This window comes from Channa argus, chromosome 20, assembly GCF_033026475.1.
Source record: "Channa argus isolate prfri chromosome 20, Channa argus male v1.0, whole genome shotgun sequence".
In the NCBI taxonomy this organism is placed as follows: domain Eukaryota; kingdom Metazoa; phylum Chordata; class Actinopteri; order Anabantiformes; family Channidae; genus Channa; species Channa argus.
In genome coordinates this window covers 7,327,749-7,354,804 of record NC_090216.1, presented here as the reverse complement: position 1 = coordinate 7,354,804, position 27,056 = coordinate 7,327,749, and the positions used below count along the sequence as shown (strand labels likewise).

General features: G+C 38.2%; 1 protein-coding gene across 1 annotated transcript; it reads right to left on the bottom strand.

The window, feature by feature from the left end:
• Positions 1-657: 657 nt before the first annotated feature.
• Positions 658-15,559, bottom strand: si:zfos-911d5.4 (uncharacterized). Its single transcript, XM_067488572.1, has 7 exons — positions 15,435-15,559; positions 14,892-15,010; positions 14,555-14,655; positions 13,668-13,816; positions 12,509-12,737; positions 11,989-12,209; positions 658-2,180 (listed from the first exon to the last, which is right to left on the bottom strand). The coding sequence occupies exons 2-7, from the start codon at positions 15,002-15,004 to the stop codon at positions 2,013-2,015; spliced, it is 981 nt and encodes a 326-aa protein (XP_067344673.1). The 5' UTR covers positions 15,005-15,010; positions 15,435-15,559; the 3' UTR covers positions 658-2,012.
• Positions 15,560-27,056: the final 11,497 nt, after the last annotated feature.

Genomic DNA, 27,056 nt, shown 5'->3' with positions numbered 1-27,056 from the left:
TTAGAGGTCACAATTGGACACCTGGCCCTATTGCAGGGTCAAGATTTTAGTTCTCCACTAATAGGTCATGGAGTCTTTCTATATGTCAAATTATTAAACTTATAGATGGTTAGAGCTTTAGGTTACATCATGTACACAAGAAAACAAAAACAAAAAAAAACAACTACTATTGACCTGAGAGGATTACCAATTTAACAGAGCCCTCATTGATTCCGTTTCCAGAGAAACTGCAGCCTGGATCAGTTTACATTGTTACCTTGTCACACTATGTTCTGGTCTGATCTCCATGTCCATTTCCGCTCAGCCGCCCCTCCCGGTCACCACCATGCCGCGTAACAGAGCTCGCTTTGTCCCAGTGGCCAGTCATCCATTTCTAATCTCCAGTCTTTGACCGCACTGGAGACGTGCTGCATGCTTTCAAAGACCAGAGTGAGCTGTTGATGCATGCGCTCCATCTCCCAAATGAAGAGCAGAACAAACTTTGTGGACCAGTAGTGACAAATGACTCAGTATTATATTGTTGATCTCTTGCAATGTGCAGATCTGAATCACACACACACACACACACACTACACACACACACACACACACACAGGGGAAAAGAAACTTGGTAGAGGTGCCCTTATTCTGAAACTATGGTAGTAAGTATGACATGCATTAAAACACAAAGCTTTTTATTAAGGACATTAGATTGTACAAATAAATGTAAACATAAAAAGACTTGATACCATGACTAAAAACACACACAAACCTAAAAGAATAAAACAACCATGCTTAAATAAATCAAATGAGCCGTGTTTAGCAATCATGCTATGTTGATGCTGAAAGTGCTTTTTTAAAAAGATGAAGTATTTTTTACTCATTTTTGGGTATAATGAAAATACAGTAAGACCTGGATGTGCCCACCACCTATTAGAATTAGATATAATAATTAGATTCTCATTTTAGATCAACCGATAATGTAAATATCGTTTCTTAAGTGCTTTGAAGGGAACTCTTCCTGAGGAGACTCTTTAGTCCTCAAGTTTAAATATACAAATATAGAGTACATAAGAACAAATTCAAGCAATGTTTACTGACACCTCAAAACAACCAGAGTATAAAAATGTGCACATAGGAACTAATGCAGCAGAGTGCTGTTTGTATATCAATTGATGATCTGTCTGTCAGGTTAAACAGTAAAGAAGCCTTTGACAAACGGAGGAGCTTGAGTTCAGTGTAATGCTGTTCCAGGTAGAGATGCCACGCAAGCAGATACCATCGACACAAAGAGCTCCTTCTATTGCATTAGCTAAAGGCACTGATATCTTGATGGAAATAACTTCATTTTGGCCACTACCAGGCCCAGTAAATACAATTGCTAGCTGTTAGCGCAGCTGTGTGAGCCCAGTAACTGACGGAAAGTGACTCAGACACAGTTATGAATGGTGCTGGTGGCTGTGCCTGTGCACTCTTGAATACATTATCATCTCCTCTGTGTGGTGGAGCATATTAATAAAGCACCTTACAGTTACACCATCTAAACAGACTGTAAATCACTGTCAATTAAACCAATATAGCCAGTAACATGGCCAGCCCTCGCTGTGCTAGAGTCCACCAGGTTTAACCACCACAATTAACACATTAAACACTTCAATGCTGAACTGATGTGACACAATCAGCTACCATAATGATTAATTGATGGCTTGGGTAAAGTGTAGGCCAGCCCTAGAAATTGCCAGCAAGAGAAAATTAATCAGGCTAATTGTTTGAAACCAACTTCATTAACATAACATTATCCCTGAGGATTAGTTAGGAAATCAGGAAAATGGGGCTTTTTATTATCTTGTCGTCCTTTTTTTCTATAAATGCTCTTTACACACTTTATACATTCATAACTTCTATTGATTTAGAATCATAACAAATACTGCATGGTAAAAGGCACAAGTTTGTTTTTTGTGTGTATTTTTTTGGGCACCTGCACGTTTCCTCTTCCTGCCCTGTGTGTCCTGCTTCTCCAAGACTACACACTGTCATATGCTGAGTGTGATACTGTGAATGGTTTTTACTGGGATTTTAGCATCTGTTTCCTCCCCGGCGATCCTGAAGATCACACAGGTGTCGGAAGGGATGGTGGTGGTTGCGGTCGGGGATTTACCCAGCCAGCCTTGAGATCCACGCTTGTACATTTTAACTGTTACCTGCAGTGTAGGAAAGAGAAAAGTAAACAGGGAGATATAGTTAATTAGATAAATAAAATAAAATTGTATTAATTAATAATAATAATAATAATAATAATAATAATAATAATAATTAATATGGTGAAAGTTGCAGTCAATTAAGAAAGATGGGTAAGAAGAGGCACTTTTCTTTCCTGACTGGTGTGGGGTCATGACCCTGACTGAGACCTCCTGACTTCTGGCTAGACCCTAGCAGACACTCATGACTTTCACCTTTGACCTCTACATGAACAAGCTGTTAGTCAGTGTGTTAATGAAATAATTAAATTGAGGCCAATTGAGTAAGAACAGTGTCCTTTATATCCAGCGTGAACACATCCGTCTATTTGGCCAAATATATTACATGATAAAACAAATTAGTTCTACTTTCAGTGGAAAAAAATAAGTCAAAAGAACAAACTGCTTTGGGATCAATTAGTCATCTGTTAAAATGATCAAAATGTGAACTTTTTGATGAAATTAAATATTGTGCAACTCTTTGTGAACAGTGATCCAAACAGCAGTAAGAGACAGAATAAATATTAAATTAACCTCGTTCTCGCTGTGAGTTTTTAATTCCCCTCCACATCTTGAATGGAGTCATACCTCTCTTGATTTTATGTAGGTTGTAGGGCATAATACGCTTTAACACTACATCAAAACTGCCTGTTATGTTTGAGCCTGACAATGGAAGTCGTAACTAGATTTAGACATGCAGGTAATTGAACCACATCCATTTCAAAAAGAATGCCTCGCTGCATCTCTTGTTTGGCTGCATTTACAGGGGATAACAGAATATTACAGTGCCTTTTCACAGTTCCATTTTCTTTCACTTTAGCATTAGGCAATTTTTCAATTATTAGTTTTTTTTTTTCCATGTTCTTTCATCCCCGGCTCTCCATAATGTCTGGGCCTTTTAGTTAATGGTAGCGACAGTCAGAGCCCAGTATATCGGCCCTTGTCCATTTTGTGGGTCATTGTGGAAGCCCAATAGGCCTTTTATTACACAGACATCAAAAGGCAGATAAGCATTAGAGGTGGGGAAAATACCCTGCACTAGATATGTTCCCTCTTTCCTTTGTCTGCTATTGAAAGTGATCATTTTAATAGTGAAGAGGTTGGTGAGCTTTGGGGCTGATGGGAAGTGCGACACCCCTGACAGCCTACGAATATGAGCAAGTCGATAACACAACACAAGCGCACAGCACACCCTCAACACCTGCACACTCTTGCTGCTAACCTAATTATCTGCAACAAAGGCCACTGCGATTTCAGACACACATCTTTCCACCATTTACTTACTTATTACTGTGCATTAAAACAAGGAGAGAAAAAGAGAGAAAAAAAACTAAACAATTGTGTCTTATATTGCAGTCTTGGCCGAATGCCACATGGCTTGTGTTACAATAGCATCAGACACTTCAGAGTGAGTGAGTGTCTATTAATTTGGGATGCATGACAAAATAGCTTCATGACAGCTGGTGGCAGAAAAGCATACAAACCACCACAAAGACATCAGAGAGGAATTATTCTAGCAAATCATCCCCAAATGTAATAGTCAGCAATTAACAAATTTAATGGAAATAAAGTTGAGTACTTCTATCCTTGTGGCACTTTTGCAGACACAATGCTACGTCTCTATGATACTGCAGCCCTGATAGATGCAGAAAAAGCTACTTGCTCCATATTTTGTATAGTTAGAGCAGCATGAGAGGCTAGGAAACAGAGTTGGCACAATCCTGTAAATGTTATTTTAATCTGCACCAAAATATGCATAGTAGCAGACAGCAACTTTTCACTTTGATTTATCTTGTTCCTCTTGCAGGATTACATTGAGTTAATGCAAGTGTAGACTGCAATTTACATCACCATGACTCACATCAACCTTGTTATGCCATACAGGAAGGATGCTGCTGGCCTTGGCATAAAATCAAACAGGGTGGGGAGGAAGGGTGGGGGTGTATGGGAGGTGCCATGTGCAGTCTAGACAAACTCCCTGCCAGGTGTTATCCTGAAGAGATGGCCTGTCAGGTACAGGAACTGTTATTGCATGTCAGCCTCTCCGCCACTTGAGGCAAGTGTCTGAGGGTAAAGACGACACTGTCTCTGACTTACAGTAGAAGAAGACAGTGCAAAGCAGCTGCAAAATGGGAGTCCATGTTATTTGCAGTCAGCTCTCTAGTGATGAAATGTAGTACGTCACAGCTATGCAACAAGCGAAGATGAACAGATCAATAGATACCAAAAATAATGCCTATTTTTAACAAAATTTTCCACACATTTACCTGAATTGTTATGATTTCAAGCTGAGACAGGCCTGAGTGTGTATCACACTTCATGGCGAGGACAGGACCCTTGGGGCTAAGGTTGGGTGTCACACAAAGGGCTGATAGCTCACCTAACGGTGTCTACCCCCGAATCTCCTCTCGCTTTCAGTGTCAGGGGATTCGTGAGAATGACATCATTCCTCAAATTTCAACGAGACAAACTCTGTCTTCTTATTTACCGTCTGCTAATAGTCATAAATCCTGCCTCTGCCTCACTGTTAACCTTTTACCCTCTTTAAGTGAAGACAGCTCATTCTCTGTCCGAAAAGAGAAACACCTCCATACAAACAGCTTATACCAATCTACATAGGTTTCCTTCTCTTCTACATGAAGGGGGCTTCTTGCACAAATTCTCAGTCACTTTGGTGTAAAGCCTCATGAGCTCGGTCTTGTGAAGCCACACAGTAGATCACCAAACAGTTTTAGTAAAAATGTAATTATTTGTAATTAAAGATCTAACAGGTCTGACGATCAGTAATATTGTAAGGAACTGTGCAACTGGGTACGAACGTGTCACCACCTGTGTGTATTGCCATTCACAAAGTTCAGATTCTTCCCCTGATAAAGTCAGAGAATATCTGTGAGGTATCAGTCAGCAGAGGCTGTTACCTGGAGCCATAGGTGCAGTGTTTCAGGTGAACTCTGAGTGAGCGTAACGCCACACCAGCTTCAGACGACGGGCTCTTTGTTCCACGCCGCGTCTCACCAGACACAGATGAGATGGAACACTGTGTAACACACCTCTGGTGCACCGAACATCTTTGACGACGAGCCAAATGCGATGGAATCGGACCAAAAGTGTTTTGCTGTCATTTCGGATAGATGTAACGAAGCAATCAGGTAAATACTGTGTGGTTTGGCTCAGTGGATGAATATATTAACGACCTGCTAAGAGAGTTGTGAATGCTGGGAACATCAGCGATTTAATTCAAGGCAGAGAAATGTTTTTTTTCAATCAAATTCTTGATTATTAAATCAAGAATTTATTTTAATTATTTTTTTCCACTGAAAGCAGAACTAATTAGTCAAATAATGTACTGTAAGCATCAGTATACAAATCTTGGCCATTTATACAAGGCGTTTAATATCCAAGCTAAATTTTTTATATGAAATCAAATACTTAACCTTTTACCATCCACAGTTTTACCAATCAGAGTCGAGCATCAAACTTTCACAGCTGGTACTTCTCAGTACCAGCTGTCTTAAGTTATTATCAGTGAAAGTCTTTGCACATCCATCTGCCGCAACAATGAGCACAATAGTGAATAATCTGTCAAATCAGTTTTAAACCAATTAAATACTTGTGAACAAAATGTCACAAACTAGTAAAAGACTGCAAGGTCAAATCTTTAAATTGCTTGTTTTGACCAACCAAGCATCCAGAACCTACAGTTATTAAATCTTTATGACAAGCAACAAGCAAACCAGTAAACCAGTGAACCAGCATTTTCCTTGGTGAAGGGATACCCTGAATAATCAGTAATCAAAACTGTTGTGGTCCAACCTAGTCTATTGATAGTTTGTTAATCCACATTTGTTCTACAAGAGAAGAATAAATTAACTTCATGTGGCATCAGCTGCTTGTCTGAACAATCTCTACAATACATTTTGCATTGAAGGACTAAATTCATCACTGAGCTGCTCTGTGCTCCAGATGTAGACTGTTTATTAAGATGCCGAAACTTTAGTTTGGTGACATTACTGTCTACGTCAATAACCACATTTGTCTAAAGCCATGAACGCAAAAAAAAAACTATGTCTCTGCATCTACACAACCTGCCCCAGCTAACAGGAAGCCATTAGACTCTTGGAAATAACCATTTACATCCATTCACCCGGCTCTGACTTTATTTCCATCCACATAAGTGCATTTTCTGCAAGAGGTTAAAATATGAATCCCCCTCCTTTTTCTCCTCAATGGATCTGGTTGTCTGGCTGACTTGAGAGGGCACAATCTATGACTGATTTAATTTGCTCTTTACAAACATCTCTAACAGCATTACCCCCAGAGCATACACTGACTGCCCCCATCTGACTCCATTAACTCCCAAATCAGGTTTAAAGACCATATTGATGCCGTCCGGTATTAAGGGTGATTATCAAAACAACAGACAATGGGCCAAAGTGTCTGTTAACTAGTTTATCCATAATTTCACATAACTGTAACAGATGGCAGGGCTGTCAATTACATACTGTATCTGCTGCATGCAGCGGCCACACGCTGTCTGGATATGCAGAACATTAGCCTTTACATTAAAAGAGCGATAGTCTGCTCACAGGTGGTCAGAGGAAATGGGCAGAGCACAGAGAATAAACTATAATATTAAATGTCAAACACAGAAATGCGTATGTTGCCAAGGATAAAAGTCTAAAAAACAGCGAGAAATCACCAATTACTAAGGGATGTATTTTTTCAACTATAACTGTCTCACTGTATGATAATAAAAAAGTCAGAGATTAATAAATAAAAAAAAAAAATCCTAATGTTGCTGTTCAGTCCACTTCAGCACCTTTATTCTCCTCAATTAACGAGAATAGCTTTTGAAACTGTAATTAAGTGTCTCTGCTCCACTCAGCCTCTTCATTATTCATGAATCCTTATTGATCATATCTTACAGCCTATACTGTGGAGATCACTGTAATATCCTGACTCCCCAAAACAAATAGCCGGGCTTCCCAAGATAAAAATGAACATCCTGGCCACTGACCACAGAAAAGTGTCTTTTGGACACTAAATCCTGCATCTGATGCCAGATTAGCATATGGTCTTATTAAAAGTGCATTGGTCTAGGCAATAATTTAATATTATTGTTTGACTTTCAGTGGAACTCTATTGTTATGATTTAATTAGTATGATTAACTTGCAGATCTCTATAAAATATAATAAAATTGTTTTAAAATGGTCATCATAATTTCAGAGAGCCTAACGCGATGCTGTCAAATAGCCTGTTTCATCAGAGTAACAATCCAAAACTCAAAAGATATTGAGGTTGAATATGAAGAATACCAATATTTTGCTGGAAAAACAAATCCACAAATTATTTCAGCTCTACTGGTATTGTTTTATAAAACTCTGTTCCTTGAATTCATTACTGCAAACAAAGAGGAACACAAACTAATGCCCCATTTAATGTATCAATTTAATTATGTTACAAGTAAATTTCCTTGCCCAAACTTGTTATATGTTATTATTGGCTTAATACTTGTGTTAACTGTCCTGAATAGGATTTCAACAATATCCTACAACACAGTCCTATAAAAGAAGAAGCAAGGACTGTTTGGTATTTCTATTTATTTTAATCTTCATAGGTGTCACAAATTACCTACTGTGTGTGGGGAAGAGCCACAGCTCATCCCACATTCAAAGAAATTATTTTGTAAAGAATATTAATGGCTTAGAGCTTTGTTTTAAACATGTATTCAAATGTACTGAAACTCAATCTCCACCTGTGTTAAGTAGGAATGTGTAAAACATGAACTCCACCGGTTGGTGTTTAACTAAATTAACAAAAGAGCGCGTGAAGAGCCCTCTAAAATGCATGCTGGGTGATGAATTTAGAGGAGACACATTGAGTCATCTTCAATTCGACAGATGCAGAATCTCTCCATGGGACTCTTCACTGCAGCTTAGTGCTTAGTGAAAAAATAGACTTTACCAAGTTTAATCACATGCTATTACAAGGCAGCTTTTATCATTGCCTTCCACTGTATAAGTGCTGGTGTCTTCACTAGTTCATTACAGACACTTGTGATTCTGCAGCACTCTTCTCTTGTGTAATTGCATGGTTAGCTTTCCTCTGTGGCTTCCTACACACACTCCGGTGCAAATTATTTCCAATTCCAGTTTCCTTTTGAGAGCGATGGTGCAATTACAGAAATCTGAACATGCTGGTAATTTCCCCCCACAATTTTCAGTTTTGTTGAAAAATACTGTGCAACTAATAGATCTTTCTTTCTGGGAAATTCTTCAAAAACTTTTCTTTGAAACTCTTTTATGGTACAGGACGTAAAATGTGATAAATCACATTTTAAAATAAACAACTTAAAGCTACAGTACACTGATCAACAGTTTTCAAATATTTAATATGCTCCATAATTGATTTTATCATGGACAGATGCTGTCAAAGCCACTTGTGAGCCAGACTAATTTAACATCATTGTCTTTCTAACCAAGGGTGGATTACTGGATGGATGAGAGGTTAGGGGGCCTGGGTCAGAGATACTCAACTTTCACAGAAAGATGCAAATAAATAAATAAATAAATAAATAAATAAATAATAAATAAAACCTGAAGGGGGACAAAGTGACCAAAGAACAGACAAAACAACTTCAAAAATATGCAAAATTAGCAAAAAGAAACAAAATAACTAAACACAGACAAATGGTGAAAGTGGTGGTGGTCCCTTGCCCTGCCAGTACCCAGGGGCCCATTTTCTCATAACCGTCCATGCTTCTGACTAATCAAAGAAATTCACAGATTTCTGTTCAGTTGATATGTTTTGTGTTATTCCCATTATAATTTCATAAGAATGACTACTAAAGGACTGTGCAGCAGCTGGCCTAGTGTAAAGCAAAGCAAAGCTGCTTCACTGTAGTTAGAGGGGAGGGCTGGAAAGAGCAGAGGGGACTGATTCAGAGTCTCACACTGAATCAGCTTATATTGCATTTTATAGCTTTAAATACTCTTGAGTATGGAACATTTTAAATATGCATCTGTTTTGTTTCTGTATTTTGAAAAAAAAAAGACAATTTACATACAGAAATCACAGACAAAGCAATGCTCATATAATTTTTCTGTTTATACTGCAGCTAAATATTTTTTACTCTACATAAAAAGCCACAGTGGCTGCCAAAATTATCTATTTAGGCAGCAGAATTTGCAGGCTTTGTAAATGGCCAGCTCCTGGCCTTTTGTGTGCCTCCATTCATTATCACCACAAAGCGGTTGATGTCTCCCCTCTCTGCCTTTTCTGTGCTGAGCACTGAGCGCACCAGCATGTCCATTACAGGCCTGTGACACGTGCAGCCTGGGAGATGGCCAAACAGAGAGGAATGTCAGTGCAGAGCTAAATTAACAAGCTACATCTTTGTAGGATCTGTAGTCAGTCAGAGAGACGAGATGTTTCTCAGGAAACCGAGGGCTGATATTTGTTAGTTGAGATGGTGTCGGTAGCTTTGCTTCTATTAATCAGCTGACAGGGGGTGTAGTCAAGTCACGGTTAAAGGAACTCAACTGTTGTTTCTTTAGCTATGCTATTAGTGGACACTCTATATCCTCACTGTGAGTTAGGAGACTTTTTTTTTTTTTTTTTTTTTAAATACAGGAGGCTCCATTTCAGCTCTGCATGAATAAGCTGATTAGTATATATGAAACTAGTATAAAAGCCTCATGAAACATTTAAATATCACAAATGGAGACCACATGAGGATGAACAAAATAAGTAACCTACACTTTAAATTATGACATGAATAGATTTTGAGCTCTCTCTCTCTCAAATACACACACACACACACACACACACACGCACACACACACACACACACACACACACAAATTACCCCTCAATCCATACTAATTGAATGAAGCCAGAACTATGTTCTAAGAATATAGACCATAATTAATAAATTACAGCCACTCTACTCAATCATTCTCCACTTTGGGGACATGTAGACATCCCATTCTCTGCAGAGTAATTGACTGAACCCACAGATCACACACCTAGTGCATCCACTGTGGCCCTGTAGATACATCTGCTCCCACTTCTTACAACCAAACAGATGCCTGAGTGAAACTGTAGGTCATATCGCAGATCTTCTACCCTGTGTGTTTACAAGTAACAAATCAAAAGCATGCATTATTTCTGGGCTCTAAAAATACGCCTCTGGGAGATATCATGTTTCTTTGCCCCCCCCCCAGGTTCCCATTGCAGCTGCTGCTCACAAGCAATAATCTATTTTTTCTGAAGTCAGAGAGGATGAGCATCATGTAGTGAAGAGGAGTAAAAATGTAAATGGTTTTACTTAAGGTAACCAATGGCAAAATCTATTTTTCCTGGTGGTTACTGCGGCTCAATACTTGCAATTTGATAATGACAAACAAATATGCCCCTCTATTGTATCTGAGCATACTACTAAATGGGATAAAATACACGCCCCAACAGGATATTCACAGTCCATATTCTGAGACACATATCTCTGCAAAATATTAGGAGGGGGTCCACCTCACACAGACTCCATTTGGAATTATTTCTTTGAAAATATATTTCATTGTCATCATGCGTGTCCCTCTGGGCTACAAAAGGGCCCGCTGGAGACTGTCTAATGATTGTTGGGTCATGTATCAAATACACAGCAGCTGGAGGCGAGAGGGGAGAGTACATACAGTGTGAGTGTTGGGGGGTTGGTGGGCAAACCCGGGCGAGCCTGAGTAGAGTGTGTAAGAAAAGCCCAGTCTGAGTGTTTGGGTGCTAAGGGTGGGTGTGAATCACTAATGGATGCTGAGAAGGGGGTCATACTCACTGGACCTTAAGACCTCGGACCTTACTCTGTGTAACTACCATCTCATTTAACGTATCTACTCAACAAGCAGGACGAAAGCACCATTAAACATGCAACAATTATTGCTTTGTGAATGCTTTTAAATGCAACCAAGCCCAAAATGATTCTCAACTGATGTATGTACAGTATAGCCATTAAATACATCGTCATAGTTATGAGACAACATTTAACTCATCCACTGAATCCTTTTACTGCCACACAATAATAAAAAAAAAACAATAAACGACCGATATGAGAACGTGAATAAGCTTCAATTGTTTTTGTTTAACTGTGCTTTGATTTGTGATTAAATCAAGTGAGCTAATGAGCATCTTACAGCCAGCCACAATAGTTTAACTCAGTAATAACACTAAATGATTAAGGGAGTCATTAACACGAAGAGTGATAATTGAAATTAAATGAGAGCAAGTGAAGCCACTCGAACAGGCTTTTTAAAAACAGACTCACGCATCCTTATCTGACCTGGGAAATGCAGATTTATGAATAAAAAAAAGCTATTTTATTTAACTTCTAAAAATAGAAAACATGTTGTACTTGGTGTGAGGTGGTGGTGTGGTGAAATTGTATTTTTACTTTACTTTACTTTACTTTAATGGCTTCTGACCAACATTCCACTGTAAATCCTTTAATCTGATGTTTAGAAAGCAATTTCTAAATTCATATTGACCTGATTGTTTTCAAATAACTGTAAATGACTATAAAGTCCTGCAGTCGTCAGCATAAATGATCTGTTTCTAGATAGTGGAATAAGAGGGGAATGACTGAAAATTGAGTACAGTAGTCATAAAGTACTACTGCCACCTGCTGGCCTTCAGGCTCATGTTGGGCTTTATGCTTAACATTATTTTTGGATGCTCCTGACACAGCATCCAACTGCTATTCCCTCTGGTACTGAGTCGACTGACCTGAGGAGCATGTCCCAGCAGGGCCCACAGCAAATCAGGAGACAGGTTTTTGACTCTGGAAAATTCAAGCATGTCCGTTTCTTCCCGGTTGAGAGCGATGTATTGGCAGACCTGGTAGTCTCCTTTCAGCTGCCCACCACACTGCAGCCGCACCAGATCCCATGTCCCCACCCTCCTCAGGACCTCCCGCACTGAATCCATCTGCCTGTATGACAGATGACCTGCAGGACAAAAAAAAAAAGAAAAGAAAAAAAGGAAACGAAACAAGTTGAACTGAGTGCACTGCTGATAATTTACTCAGATTTCATAGTGGAATTCAAGTTGTTGAGTCCAAGTCTGATTTCTAAACAAGTTGATTTGGAAACAGGTTCAATGTGTCAGTAATGATTTTTTCCCCACAAGTCTTAGGACTCAGTAACAGACAAAAATGACACGTTGTGGTGATGGTTTTTTGCAGTGTTTCAGAGAATTTATTAAATCCCTCCAAGAATTTATGTACCTCATTTATGGAAAAACTCACCAGAGATCCAAGAGGGAGTCAGAGCATCTGATATCCAGGCCATGTAACCCTCCCTGAAAGATCTGAGGAAGTCGTCTATCTGGCTGTGGGAGACCAGCTCCTTCAGTTTCCTCAAGTCCTCATCCACCTCACAGTCTGGAGAGAGGAAGAAGAGTCTGGGGAAGAAAAGGCTTTGGCTCACAGATACTCCACTCCTCTTCAGATAGCTGCGTAAGTTAGTTGTCTTGGCCTAAAAGGAGAAGAAACTTAAATGAAGGGATGTAACAAATGAAGCGTCCGGCACAAATTATTAGTCTTTTTTCTTTGATCAGTCTCCAATTTACTTTTTTTCTTTCAGAATTGTAGACCAAGTTTTTGAACAGTAGCTTGTATATACTGTGTTTACACTACATTTAACATTCCTACAAATTATTTTTAATTAAAAAAAAGTAAGGAAAATGTTTGTATTCTTCAAATCAAAGTCCCAAAATTAGTGTTGTTTGATAATGGCACTGAAACTCTGTACATTTTTCAATAATGTGATAAACAATTCAGCTGGCAAACAATTATCAGCATTACCTTAATCAAATTTGGGGTCATTTAATCCAGAAACGATATGTGCTAATATTAACACAGTCCCATTATATGATGAGACATATGTAGCTTTTAATTTCTAAGGACTCATTTTAACAAATTATACACCCTCATAGACGGTAGAGCTGCATCTGTTTTGTGTGGATTAATGAAGTTAATAGATCCAATTCAAGCAGAGCTATTTTAATAATGCAGTGAGTATTTGCCATCAGATTCTTCTGTCAAGCTTCCAGTCCAAATTGAGCATCTATAGAGATGGAAATTAATGCCTCCTAACAGAGCCAGGCACATAAGGTGACAGCTGTGTTTAGGCACCTGCCTGCTTTCACCACTCCCCCCGTGAACATAATTATGGCCTTTCAAATGAAGAGCATCCACTTGGAAAAGTTTAGGAAGCTCTGCAGTAGTGCTAGAAATTTCCATATAAATTGTTATGGTGACTCAGAATCTCTTAACCTAGCTGAGGGTTGCATGAAAATAATGTAGTGGACAATTGACTGGACCTTTGATTTAAAGTGCAGCAGACAGTTTGACATTTAGGTTTTCATGAGGGTGTTTCTGCTACATCTGGGTTGTTTTTTTTTACCATGATTGCTTGAAGAGGATTTTCAATCTGTTCAATGCAGGTATTGGTAAAGTTCTGTCCCTCTTCTTTCACTTGCACATGCCAGCTTTGGTTGTGAGCTGACACTGTGCCTCTCCAGGATTTTACATCTATGCAGAAGATCCCCTGACCTTAGAAAAAAACAAAAAAAAACAAGAATTAGGTGAAGGTTGACACACTTTGAACAACACTGTACCACCTATACTGTCATTATAACTTTACTGAAGATTTACTTAGATTAAATACTACTTCACTACTTTATGGTTTATGGAACAACATTTAAGTTTAGAAGATAGGGGAAAATATTATGGGATATACTTCTATACTGACCAAAACCATATATACACATGCATACAATGATAAAGTAGTAATAATTATAGTAGCCAGATGCATTCGAGCCTTTAATTAGATGTAAGAAAATTAAATGTGTTTGGATCAGATGGGGACCAGTATTTGCCTTGGACCTTAAGGATTGAATTCAATATTTAAATTGTAAAGAAATAAATATATCCTCACTAAGAAAGGGTGTAGTAACTTTGGTTGCTCCTGGTTCTAAGTATCTAAAAGTCTTCTAAACTCCATTTAGCTCTTTATGGTCTTGCTATGTGGCTTCAGGTTTACTGGGACACACAAAAAAATGGACACATTATTCATTTTATTAGTACCAACTGTGCTTTTCGATTATGAGAAGTCAAATGTCTATTAGAATGATCCATTCCTTGCTAAATGTAAAATGTAAGGTCCTGAAGATGTACCCTCTCTATACATCTCCACATCCAACAATGGGCTAATATGAGATTCTGTGCCACACTTTCAATATTCTTCTGATTTATTGCTAGGCTCTATGGTGAAAGGCCAAATGCGCCAACCTGTGAGGATAACAATGTTGATATCATCTCTGGCATTCTGAAACTGGTCTGGGATGCGCAGATTGCAGTAAACATCTCCCTTTCTCAGCCCAGTCAGTTTCCTGTAGTGACAGAACACAGAAGATAAACGTAAAAAAAAAAAAAAAACAGAGATGAGTAGATACCAAAAACAGTCGCAAACCAAAAGAATGAGCTGAAAGATACTAAAAAGCCCCATAGGGCAAAGGGTAACTGCAGAGTCGGGTGCTAATTCATTGTGGATTAGTCACTATTCCTTGAAATAGCTATTTGATCCAATGTCATTACAAAAATACATGAGTGTAACTTTAATACTTACTTGACGTGTTGTAAAAAGTCCGACAGTGCTGGCATGTGCTGCTGGCTCTGGCCTTGGCCGCTCTCTGAAGCTCTGGAGCTGGGATGAATCTGGGTAAACAGGCTTCCAAGCATTCTAGTCTTTGTGTGAGAAAAGATGAAGTGACTAGGCAGTTACACCAAGAGACAGCATGCGCAGAGCTGCTACATACAGTAGCTTCAGAGGTTTGGATCCCTGTTACTGCAGTGCCTAAAATACATTATACATGTCAAACCCACATTTGTTTGTTCTTTGATCCACATAAACAATAGGACATTTGCCATTGCTTCATTATTGCTGTCAAGCTCTGTTGTTATGCAGCCTGAAAATGTGCCACGTGCTAAACTTATGGTTAACAGCTTTGTTGACGAACGCTTGAACTTGAGGAGAACAAAGAGCAAACACAGGGCCGCATGCTGAACTCGCTCAAGCTCTCAAACAAAACACTACATACTGTTGAGGTCTCGCGCTGTTTAAAGAGCCCTTGAAGAGGAAAAACAAGAAAATTCAGGAGTCCATCCTCACGGTGTTATTGCTTTTTTCCCCCTCGTCTTCTTCTTCTCCAAACGCTGAGCAAAGTAACTTTATCCAGATTTCACAATTTCGCCGCACCCTCCCTGCCAGCTGCTCTTCTAATGTTCCTTGAGGAAGTAAACAACAGACCACGTGCACCACCTGCAGCATCATATGTCTTACACCGCGAGATGACGTCAGAGGACGTCAATCAGTCCCGGAGCGTTTACGCCGCTGTTAAATCAGTGGAAGATCAGTTGAAGATCAGTCGACATGGTGACCTCCAACCCTCATACATGAACAGGACACTTACACACTTTCTTTTTTTTTGTTGGTTTAATCAAAGCTCAATGTACAAAGTATAGATGTTTGACTGACAATGTAAAATCTCTAGACTAGACTCCCACAATAGAAAAATTAAGTGAACAAAAATATAAAAATTTGCTGCCATCAAATTCCAAATGACCTAATATTTTCCATGAAATGGTAAAATAAATATAAGAGTTGGCTGAAAATAATAAGATTTTACATTTCATAGCATATGAGAAAACACTGATGAGAGTTATATGCTGTTTTTCTAAACTTGAAGATAGTCCAAACAAGTGGCTGGTTCACACATGCAGCAAGATTTCCAATCCTGCATGACACATAGAAAGGATATTACAAAAGTAATGGAAAATATTTAATTTCGTAGTAAATACACACTGAATATCTCAATATGATGATAAACAATATCCGGATAGCACAAAATACTATGAAAGAGCTTAATATCAAGAGCAGATAGCCAAATCAGCTCATATGGGCTCAATGGAAGCCAATAAACAAAGGCACTCTGCCTCTCCTGACCTTCACTTCTGGTTTAGATCGCAGCGATAAAGCAGGCGCAACCTCAATAAAACTCATACAATGGAGTAAAATAAACAGATATTAAATTAAAGCAGAGGCAATACTGGCTGAACTGCTGCAAGAATTTGGGAACAAAAGCTTTTTTGTGCGGTTTAATATTGTCTATAATCACCACCTCATGAAACATTTCCAATCATTTTCATCTCTTGCCTTCACGTATCAACACATATAATCATCTTGTATTGGAACTTATAATGATGTGCATGTGTGCATGTGTGTGTGAGTAGCTATGTTCATACTGTATATTAAATGTGCTTCATGCTCCTAGTTTGGCCTTTTTGGTTAAAGCTAATATCAAATTCATAATCCATCTCATTTGTGAATGTCTACTAGGAAGCAGCAAGACACTTTGATGATTGGACAGAATTTATGTTCTTTTAGCCAACCATCTCACCGAATACTTAAAACGAGTATTTATCTGAGGAATACATGCTGCTGCTGGCCCATGCTGTTCCTTTCCGTTTTTTGTGCGGCACTGTGTTTCAAGTGGTTCCTGAAGGTTTTGCGTTTCCCATTGTCACTGTTAATGAAATTTTCACCTAATGCACTTGAAGAGCCCCACTGTGTGTGTAAGGAGCTGCTGAGGGTTGTCAGGTCGCCTCTAAAGTATAATTAGGCATGACATTTCATACTTGGATGGCTAGTCACTATTGTATAGAAGGCTTGGCAACCACAGTAGAAAGAAACAAGCATAAACTGCATAATGATAGTGGTGTAGATGTCACGTATTTGTCAGAAACCATAGGCAGAAGATATTAATTTGCTGGTATTGTGAAAGAAATCATTTTTTACACTGATAATATTTCCATTTTCAGTCTTTCAAATCAAATATCTCATTTGCAGAACTAATGGCTACATGGCACTGCTGATGCTCTGCTCACTAATTTCTGCTCATTTCCTTTGAATTATTAATATGAGAGATTTTCCATATGTGCTCTGAGGATTCAAAGAGAATTAGCATTTTACAGTGAAGAGTATGAAGAGCTTAACTGCCCCGATCAAATAGCGTGATTTAAATCCTGTCTAATCAAGATGTTTAATAGGGGTTGCAGCTGGATGACCTGATGTAAATGGTCTGAAACTGTCTCTGGGTCTCCATTAGCTGTACAATTGGGACAATTTCACATAAAAAGCTTGTGTCCTGAAATCAGGTTTGCAAAATATAACGATAGGGGGTTAATAATAATAATAATAATAATAATAATAATAATAATAATAATAATAATAATAATAATAATAATAATAATAATAATAATAATAATAATAATAATAATAAACCGAGTTAAATCTGGGCTCATATATTAATCACGCGAGTGTGAACAGTTTTGGTATTGACCCTAAAGCACCTTTTTGTGGCTAGCCTACCTCAGTAATTAGCTATGCCATATGAAGAGGTAATTTGTATGCTAAAGTTTAATTGTTCAATTATCACTGGATTTGAGAGGAGGCCTTGATGCCATTTCATCATGTTGTAGTAGCTGACAGTTATAGAGAGAGCCCTCTAAATAAGTTGATTTATGCAGGCCAGCCTTACTGAAAAGCTCTTGCTACCTGCCCGGTGCAGTCGGTGGCAGTGAAAGTGGATCCATTCAGCCCTGCAGAGCTCAACCAGAGAGAAAAAAAAAGGACTAGCTGCTGACAGACAGCATAAACACCACCTGCACAAGTACCACTGGATGCAACTACTATTAAAACATTATTACAAAGCAAAGAAAGAAGACTAGTTAAGCGTTCTTTCATACCAGGAGGACTTTTATATTTTTATTTGGTTGGGCTTTAAACAGAATGTGAAACAAGTCCATTTGAACACTGATCATCAGCATCCTCTCAGTGAAGGCCAGGAAAAAAAGGAAAAGGGAATTTCAAGTCTTGAAAAACAGTAACAGTAATACTAGTGTTTAAGTAAATAAAAATAATCTATTTATTTATTTAAAAACTAGTAGTTCAAAGCTCACAAAGAGTGTGTAATAACGCAGCAGAAATGATATAATATATATATATATATATTAAAGGGAGAAAAGTGCTGGAGGATTCTTTGGGACACTAACATGCACTTGATTAATATGTGTCATAATATAGAGTCTGCAGGGAATAAATAACTAAATAAACACAAAATGAATGTGTGTTTCTGTCCATAGTTCTCGTCTCCTGGGAGCATAATACAGACTTTCATTCTGTAAATACCCCTGCATATTGAGTCACTGATGACCTGGAATGATGTCCAATGATTACAGTCCATTTCATGCTTTTGTGAGGGACCCAGATGGGAATTCATGAGACAAAAGGGGCCCCCTTCACTTTCAGCTTTTCATGATTCTCATTAGTGCCCTGCAACGCTCTATTGAAACTTACGTGTCTGGTTTGTAATTAGCTCTTATAGAACAAGGGACGACATGGTGTGTTTGAAAGACTGAAAGGCAGGTCATCCCATCCTCAACAACAACACAAGAAGAGTGACATCCTGACTCTTCATTCAAAAAAAAAAAAGTATATATATATATATATATATATATATATATATATATATATATATATATATATATATTTTTTTTTTTGGAAATGGTTTTCGAAATTTTGAGGGCAAAGAAAAGTAAACCAAAAGTGCAGAGACAATTGCTTAATAAATACGTAAGGAAAACATTTAAAAGTACAATAAATTTAAAGAAAAAAATGAATGAAACTACATGAAAATAAATAAATATAATATATTAAAATTAATAAATTCATACTATTAATAAAATGTTACTTTGTGGAAGGTTCTTAACAAGAAAAAAATGCTGATGATCTAATTTGTGAATCAAATGTCTCTATCCTGGGGTTGTCTATCGTAATTTGATTAACATACAGAAGACATGTACTTACACCGTTTTTACTACCACTACTTAAACAATACCTTTTGAGGGCTGTCGGGGTCATTAGTTTAATTTTCATTTCGGTGATGAAATACTAGGAACATTCTTCACCTGAACAGCATGCGGGAGTGACAGAGACAGACCCCTTTGATGAATGATTTGTAAAACCTGGGGTATAACAACAGGTATTTTCAGCTCTGCCCCAACAGAAAATGCTCCTTTCATGTTCTTCCAGCTTGGTACTCACAATCTGAAACAAGGGTACAATTGTGGTTGTCACCAAACAATGAGATTTTTTCTTTCTTTCTCTAAATTCCCCATATCATCTCTACATAGATGAGCAATTTGTCTGTCATGAGGTCTGGGGCATCGGCCCACTCTGGGCCTATTTCACTGACAACACCGTTATTAGCTGTAAGCCGAGCCAGAGGCAAATGAATCTGCCTACTGTTCAGGAGGCCAGGGCTCTTTTCAGCGATTAATTTGATAAATATATTAATTATGAATCTGGATGACAGTACAGATTGTCAGGCTTCCAGACTCGGCCTTTGTGATAAGTAAGCTTTCAGATTGGGGCTCCTCGGGTTTCAGGACCTGTCATCCCTGGGGCTCAGCCTCTTATCAGCGCCTGACCCATTCAGTCGGTAATTTCCTGTGTGTTGTAATTAAATGGAGGCTTTCTGATTGCAAGTGACTCTCTTTAAGAGGTTCTTCTTAGATTTCAGGTGAAAGGGATTTTCAATGGACTGGCTGTCTTCCCTGCCCTCTGCAGGTCTCAATAGGCGGCGAATGTGCTGTTCATACAGCAGGAAGTGGACCTTTTATACATTTGTTGTGCTGAGCTGTTGTGCCAAATATTATTTGTCCATCTGAACGTAGTCCATTAACAAATAAGTAACATTCAGCTTTTGTCTGATCACTAAAGGACATCAGAAATTAATCAATTCAAGTCTGGTAAAACTGTTAATAAGGTCAAGGAAAAGTTCAATAAAAAAGTCTTACTCAAACTACTTGTAGAGGCGATCGTACTCGTATCGTGGTCCAACAATTACTTCATTCCAGAGATCGTTGTATGACGGACATTGAACATTTATTGCATTTGTTTCTCAACTTAGCCAATAAAGGACGACTTGTACAATACAAGTTTATGAAAAGTAATTTCAACAAACACATTCACAAACACTTTCATTAAACAAGGTTCTCAAAGTACGGCTAAACCCACAGAACACGATAAGAAACCGTGTGCATCCACAGCTACACACTGAACCTCTCACTTCTACCTTGTAGTCAGTTCCTTTACTCCCGTTACCGTGTCTCTTGTAGCCCACGTCTTTTCCTTTCAATACCTGAGCTGATCTGAACTCTCTTGGAACAAAACCATTGGTATAATTATTTCCTAGACAACTGTCAACAAACTTGGAAAGTAAACTACAAAGGCAAACAATAAAGGCAATCATCAAAGTATTATGATGTCACTAATGATGGTACACAATATGTACAATACAGCACACAAACAAACCCTGGTTGGCTCATACACTACTACTGTTGTAGTTAGTACAGAGTACAGTTATCTTCGAGTTTTGAAACATAATCTGAGTCATGGTCGTTTAGATGGTATGCTGAGATCTTTTGAAAACTCCTTGGCTCCTTCTTTGCTTGCTGCTGACAGTGGATTATGGATATTTACTGTGGGTGCTGACTCTACCTGTCCATCTCCGCTTGGATACTGTTTCAAAGCTGGCAGACGGACATCCTGAACCTACAGAGCTGCAGTTTTCTGTCAGTACAGGCTGACAAACGGTTACAGAGCCTTTAAAATTAAAGAAGATAACAACCTACAGCTTGAAGAACAACACGGCTTACTTTATTTTGGGTTTTCATTTGAATTTCACTGTGTTGTCCTGCTCTGAGGTGACAGAGGAACAAACCTTGCATCAATAAATTGTTCATCACTGAGTCACAGTCTGCAGGTAACAGAAACATTGAGTTTGGTCAAAAGAGGATAAGTCTGATTATGTTAGAGTAGAGATTTAAGTTTAATTCACCTATACCTTTGTTGAAAAAAGACAAATTATATGTATTATGGTTTAATTATATATATATATATATATATATATATATATATATACACACTATTGCACTTAAAGTTGGAATACATTTTGACATTTTCTACATTTTTTTTTTACATATAAATTATATTATTTAATTTAAGCAATGGTACAAACCTACAGTGGGACCTTATGAAAGCTTAAATTAGACTTGCTCTGCTGCCTCTTAAAACACAGAAGGTTTCCTTGCTGCTTTTCTGTCTGGTATCACCAAGGCCTATAATTAAAATCATGTTTTATTTTTTTATCATGCTGTTGAGGAACATTAATTCAGGAGAGAGGCTGAGCTCCCAACAGTAGCCACAACCACTTGCTGTGACCAGATGCCGTGTGTGGAGCTGTTTCCGTAGCTGTAGCCATAGTCACAACTACAGCTAGTCGTTTATGACCGCAGTGAAGAGGAACAGTAAGGAATCACGCGAATGGATTTCATAGCAAAGCTTAAAGATGAGGATGGTGCCATCCGTGCACCATGCCTAACTAATCTGTAGCTATGGCTGTGGCTAGAGGAACAGCTATGGATGTGTACCTTGGCTACTGTTGGAGATCCCTCCAATGTGGAGTTATTGTTATTGAGCCTGTGGCTCCAAGGGCAGCTCTGGGGAAGAGGTGGGGCAGTGGCTTTTCAACACCAATGGTCCCTGTGTGTACCTGCTATTAATCTAAACAAGAGTGAAGTGGCTTCATACAAGCAGGACACTGGAGCCCAACACACTGCAGAGATTAAATGAAGTTTTGGCTTTGACCCGTTACTCTGACCTCTGACGTTTAAGTGGACATTTACTGTATGCTCATCTTTTTACTCATCAAAAACCAGATATATTGTTCCTTTTTCACCATTTCGGCTAAAGCTGTTCTTTTGTGTTATAAAGGTATTTCGGTGCAAGAGCAAATAAACGAATTTGGTATGTTTAGTCAATTAGCAATTTGTAACTTGATGATATTTTAGGTTCTCACACACCCTGTTAGTTCACTTCTTGATTACTTCACAAGATGTCAAATTTTATATATACATATACATATATAAAACTATTCAACAAAACTGATTGTATGAGCAGACAAAAAAGATAAAAACAGCACTGACCTCACTTCGCCACAAGGAGGAACCACTGATTAATTTTTGCTGATCCACAGTCTTTGGGTCTGTTTGTAATACTTCAGTGTTTCACTGGATGGCAGGATTGCTTGATTCAGCGACTAAGCTCCCAATCTCTTTTATGAGCCACCTGAACAAACAGGTGAGTCACTGATTTTTGCATTTCATTCTGACTAACAGTGAGTGCTAGGCTATTAAACATGTCTCTCTCTGTATGTAATATCATTTACTAACAAAGTGGTTATTGTTGAGTTATTGTTTGGTATTTTTTTATTTTTTTTAATTTTTTTTTGATGACTGGTTTCATCACAACCATTCACATTTAACAGTTCATATTTGTAATAATCCATTTTCCATCTGCAGAGCCTCATATAGCATCGCTAAAAATAATTACCTCAGTGGTGCTGAAATAGTTACTTCACCGTGGAAGAGCTGTATTTTGAAGAGGGGACACTGGAGGTTAATTGCAGTCTCCTGCAACCAGGACGGGTCAGCTCCATGCAAACAAGGAGGAAAAAAACAAATTACACATATTCATGTAATTATGTTGAGATAAAATTAATTTTCAGAGGCTGCTGTCATTGCGTTCTATTCATGCTGGCCACAATAGGCTCAAGATAACAGAATAATTACGCATTAGTGTTTTTAATTAGGATTTCTCTCAAAGGTGAAGTGAACACTGATGGAATTTCGGAGGGATTTATTAAATTAGTGTGAAATCAAATTAGGGCAGCAAATTAATCCTTGCAGTGAATTAGATCAGTGAATGAGAAAATTGACTTTTCAACTCGAAGCAGGGGATAAGGTTGGATTAGTAAAACTCTTACAAACCACAGGTTGTTGAGCTCAGATGGTTAACAAGAATGATTGGAAACAACTTTTAATTGTTTAATTGAAGATGATCACATTTATTTGTAGGCACTGGCAGAGCATCAGAAAACATCCGGAGAAGCAAGAAGCTCTGTGTCATCAGGACTAATGCCCTTGGCACCTTGGAGCTCATTGTTTGTCCTAGGAGCTCCAGCACCTTGATTTATCTTCTCTGTGGCACACTTTAGTCATGCTCTTGGCGCTCTTCACTGTAGCTTTCAGGAATTCCCACAATGCACTCAGAAAATCATTCTGTGTGTTTCTGCAGTGATGCTCAAGTATCTGCAGGAAAAGCTGTGACACTTCATGTGTTGCAGCCTGATGTCTATAAGCAACAGTTTGATATTTGATATTTTGGGAAATACAGATTCAATTTTTTGCAGAATCTTCTGAGATGTTTGATATGTCCCTTGTTTTATTTAGTTAGAAAGAGTAGTTAGTTTTAGTAGTTAGAAAGAGTTGCAGCACCTCCTAAATATAATTGAGTTTGTGTGCAGACTACACAAACAAGCTTTAACATGATGTAGTAAAGAGGCAGTAGATTCACACTTAATGCTCAGACAAAAGAGGGGTATTGATCTTCTCAGCTATTTTCACCAAATTTTGACCACATTGATTGAAAACAACAAAAAACTGTTTAAACTTAATAGAATTCGACTTTATATTCCACCAGTGATTAGTCGAGATTTAAAAAACAAATGTAACATAAAGGATGATTTTCAGTAAAGCAATAAAGTGGGTCAGGTGAGCACCTTGTATGGCAGCTGCCATCACTGGTGTGTGTGTGTGTGTGTGTGTGTGTGTGTGTGTGTGTGTGTGTGTGTGTGTGTGTGTGTGTGTATGAATGAGAAGCATAATTGTGCTTTGCATAAAATGCTATGTAAGCACACCATTTACTTTTCTGGATATCTGCTGTTATGAAGCAGGTTTTCAGTCATGGTGTAGTGGGAAACAGTTAACACAACATAACAGACATAACACTGTACTGTCTGTAATGTTTTGTGTACATTAAAAGGCAAATTTGAAAGGTTTCTGCTCAGCTGCTTGAGGCTTTACCATTTAATGACACACAAACACACTAAGCTGACTATTTGTCAGATCTGCTTCCTACGCAGGCTTTGTATTGTGCTGACTGACACTGATCACTGTGTCTCTGATGGCAACAGACACAACAGGTTGATAATAAAAGCAGGATCACTTTCCCTTTGAAATTACTGCAATTTCATGTATTGGAACGACAGATTGATTTCACTGTGACAAGAGGAAAAGTTTGAAGTAACACTTCAGTGTGGAGGAGGAGTCTGCGGTGGTTCAAGTTGATTAGCGTCAGAAAGAATACAGTCAGTGCATTTTAATACCATGAATAACTTGTGCCCAGGAAACATGAGACAAATATAATCCTCTTCATTATGTTTTCTAGACGCTTCTGAAAACGCTGCCACTTCACACCCAAGTATTGGCACTTGGCACTTTGCTGAAGAATTACTAATAAGAAGATCAATATGTTGCAAATTGTGTTTACTTTCTCTGTTTGATCCAGCACAGGCTTCAAAGAACACTTGATAACGACAATGTGATCTCGTCTGTGAAATAAATAGATGAAAGACAAACAGCCGAATTTTTGAGTTGCTACGTGACCCCGATTGACACCTTTGAGGGTAAATGTGCAAAAACATTTAAATTGTTTGTAGTGTGGTGAAAATTCCACTGCTATCAAACTCATTCCAGCTCTTTCATTACGATACAAATCTGACAACCTCCTACAGAATGTCTGCAATAGGTATTAAAAAACTCTTCAATTTAAAGATAATAACTGTAGTATAATGCTTTGTGACCCAATTTTTAGTGAAGCGGCCTTTTGTCAGCATCCACTGACACCATGCTAAACTAAAATCCTTTAGATAGAAGAGTTGCCTATTTGCTGCCATGTTTCCTTGCCAAAATCCTCTTGGATCCATATTGAAAACTATCTTGTGCTCCATACTCCTGCGCCTGTATCAACAGTGCACTTATTATTAACTTTGGATGCCAAGCGGCAGCTTGGTGCTGGGTTTCCTTGCCATTACTATGGCTAATGTGCAAAGACAGACGCCTCAGATTGTTCAGAAGAATTTGGATAGTGCAATGTCCTGCCAGGGATACAGATGGAGGACATGGACAAAAGCCTGAAATCAGTGAGGCTTTTCTATCTTTTATAAGCAGCAGTCAGTATTACATTATTGGAGTATTGCTACCGATCACAGACATGAGAAGGGTTTTATTGTTGCGGCTGGTTTTATGTACTGTATTAGAAGTACTTCTGGATCAGGATGCAACAGAAACGCAATTTAGATCAGGATGCATCTTGTGTACAAAACTATCAATGTACAATATAACTACAACCATGGCTGTCAGTTAAAACGAGTGGAACAAAAGAAAATTCATGTTGCACGTGAAATAACCTGAAATCTCACCTTTACACGGTAATATGTAGATGTGTTACATGAAAAGTACTAGAAGAACAAACCCCATTTTCAGAAAAGTTGGGAGGCTGTATAAAATGTAAATAAAAACATAATGCAGTGATTTGCATTTAATTTGTAGCCTATTTTTGATTAGAAATATTACAAAGACAATATATCAAATATCATGTAAATGATATATTTTTTTAAGTATTTGTTCATTTTGAATTTGGTGCCAGCAACTAATCTTAAAAAAAAAAAAAAAAAAATCTCTGGCTGTGTTCTGCAGGCCCCCAGGCAGCACTGCATTAAAAACAGATGTGATTCACTGCATGGGCTCAGAAATATGTCTGAAAACCACTGTCAGTGAGCGCAGTTTGTTGCTGCATCCACAAATGTATACGTTAAATCTCTACCGTGCAATATATTATAATATATAATAAGAATAAGGAACGCCATCGCCTTCTCTGGGCCTGAGCTCATCGCAAATGGGCTGAGATGGAGTGGGAGAAGTGTCCTGAGCTCTGATGAGTTCAAATTCATTTTCAAATTCACAGACACTGAGTCCTGCACTCTGGGATTGTCTGACAAATCGGAGCACAGTTGAAAAACTGTAGCATCTGTTAACTTTTTCAATGGAAGCTTTGCTTATTTCAGCAGCACACATTCTGCTCGTAATACAGCAACAGAGCTCTGTAAGAGTCTGGGTGCTAAACTGGCCAGCCTGCAGTCCAGACCTGTCGCCCACTGAAGACATTTTGTCCATTAGGAAGTAAAAAATACGACAAGACAGTAAAACAGTTGAGAAGCTGAAATTCTGTATTAAACAAAAATGGGAAATTGTTATTTTTTAAATTTAAGCAACTGGACTCTGCAGTTACCAAATTCTTACAGAGTGTTGTTAACAGAGAAAGTGATGCAACACAGTGTTAAACATGACAAACACACAGTACTGGCATCAAATTAAAATGAGCAAATATTTTTTTAAAACTACATTTTTTCAGTTTACGTATAAAACCTTTTGTCTTTTTACTATTCAAATGAACCAGCTGTGTGACTTAAGGCACCCATGCAGAAATAGCTCAACATGTAGGTCGATACATTTTGTTGGGACATTCATGATCCAAACGGGAGGGTGCCATAGTTTTCCCTTTAGTTCCAGTGACATGTTTTATTTTTTGGTAAATATCTTAATAACTGGTAAGTGGAGAATTTCATGTTGCACAAAGGATCATTCATCATAACACTATTAATCCCCTGCTCTTAAAGCTTTTTGATTTAGTTTTATTTTCTGGACCACCCACAGGTCACAATGTCTTTTGACTGAAATGTCTCCATAGACAATGAATTGGCTCAAATTC

Bases quoted from the DNA above. Each gene is read 5' to 3' on its own strand.
- si:zfos-911d5.4 (XM_067488572.1), bottom strand. From the start codon at position 15,004: ATGCTTGGAAGCCTGTTTACCCAGATTCATCCCAGCTCCAGAGCTTCA. The intron at 14,656-14,891 runs GTAAGTATTAAA...CTGTCACTACAG, and splicing joins GACTTTTTACAACACGTCAA to GAAACTGACTGGGCTGAGAA. The intron at 12,210-12,508 runs GTGAGTTTTTCC...TTTGTCCTGCAG, and splicing joins GACTCCCTCTTGGATCTCTG to GTCATCTGTCATACAGGCAG.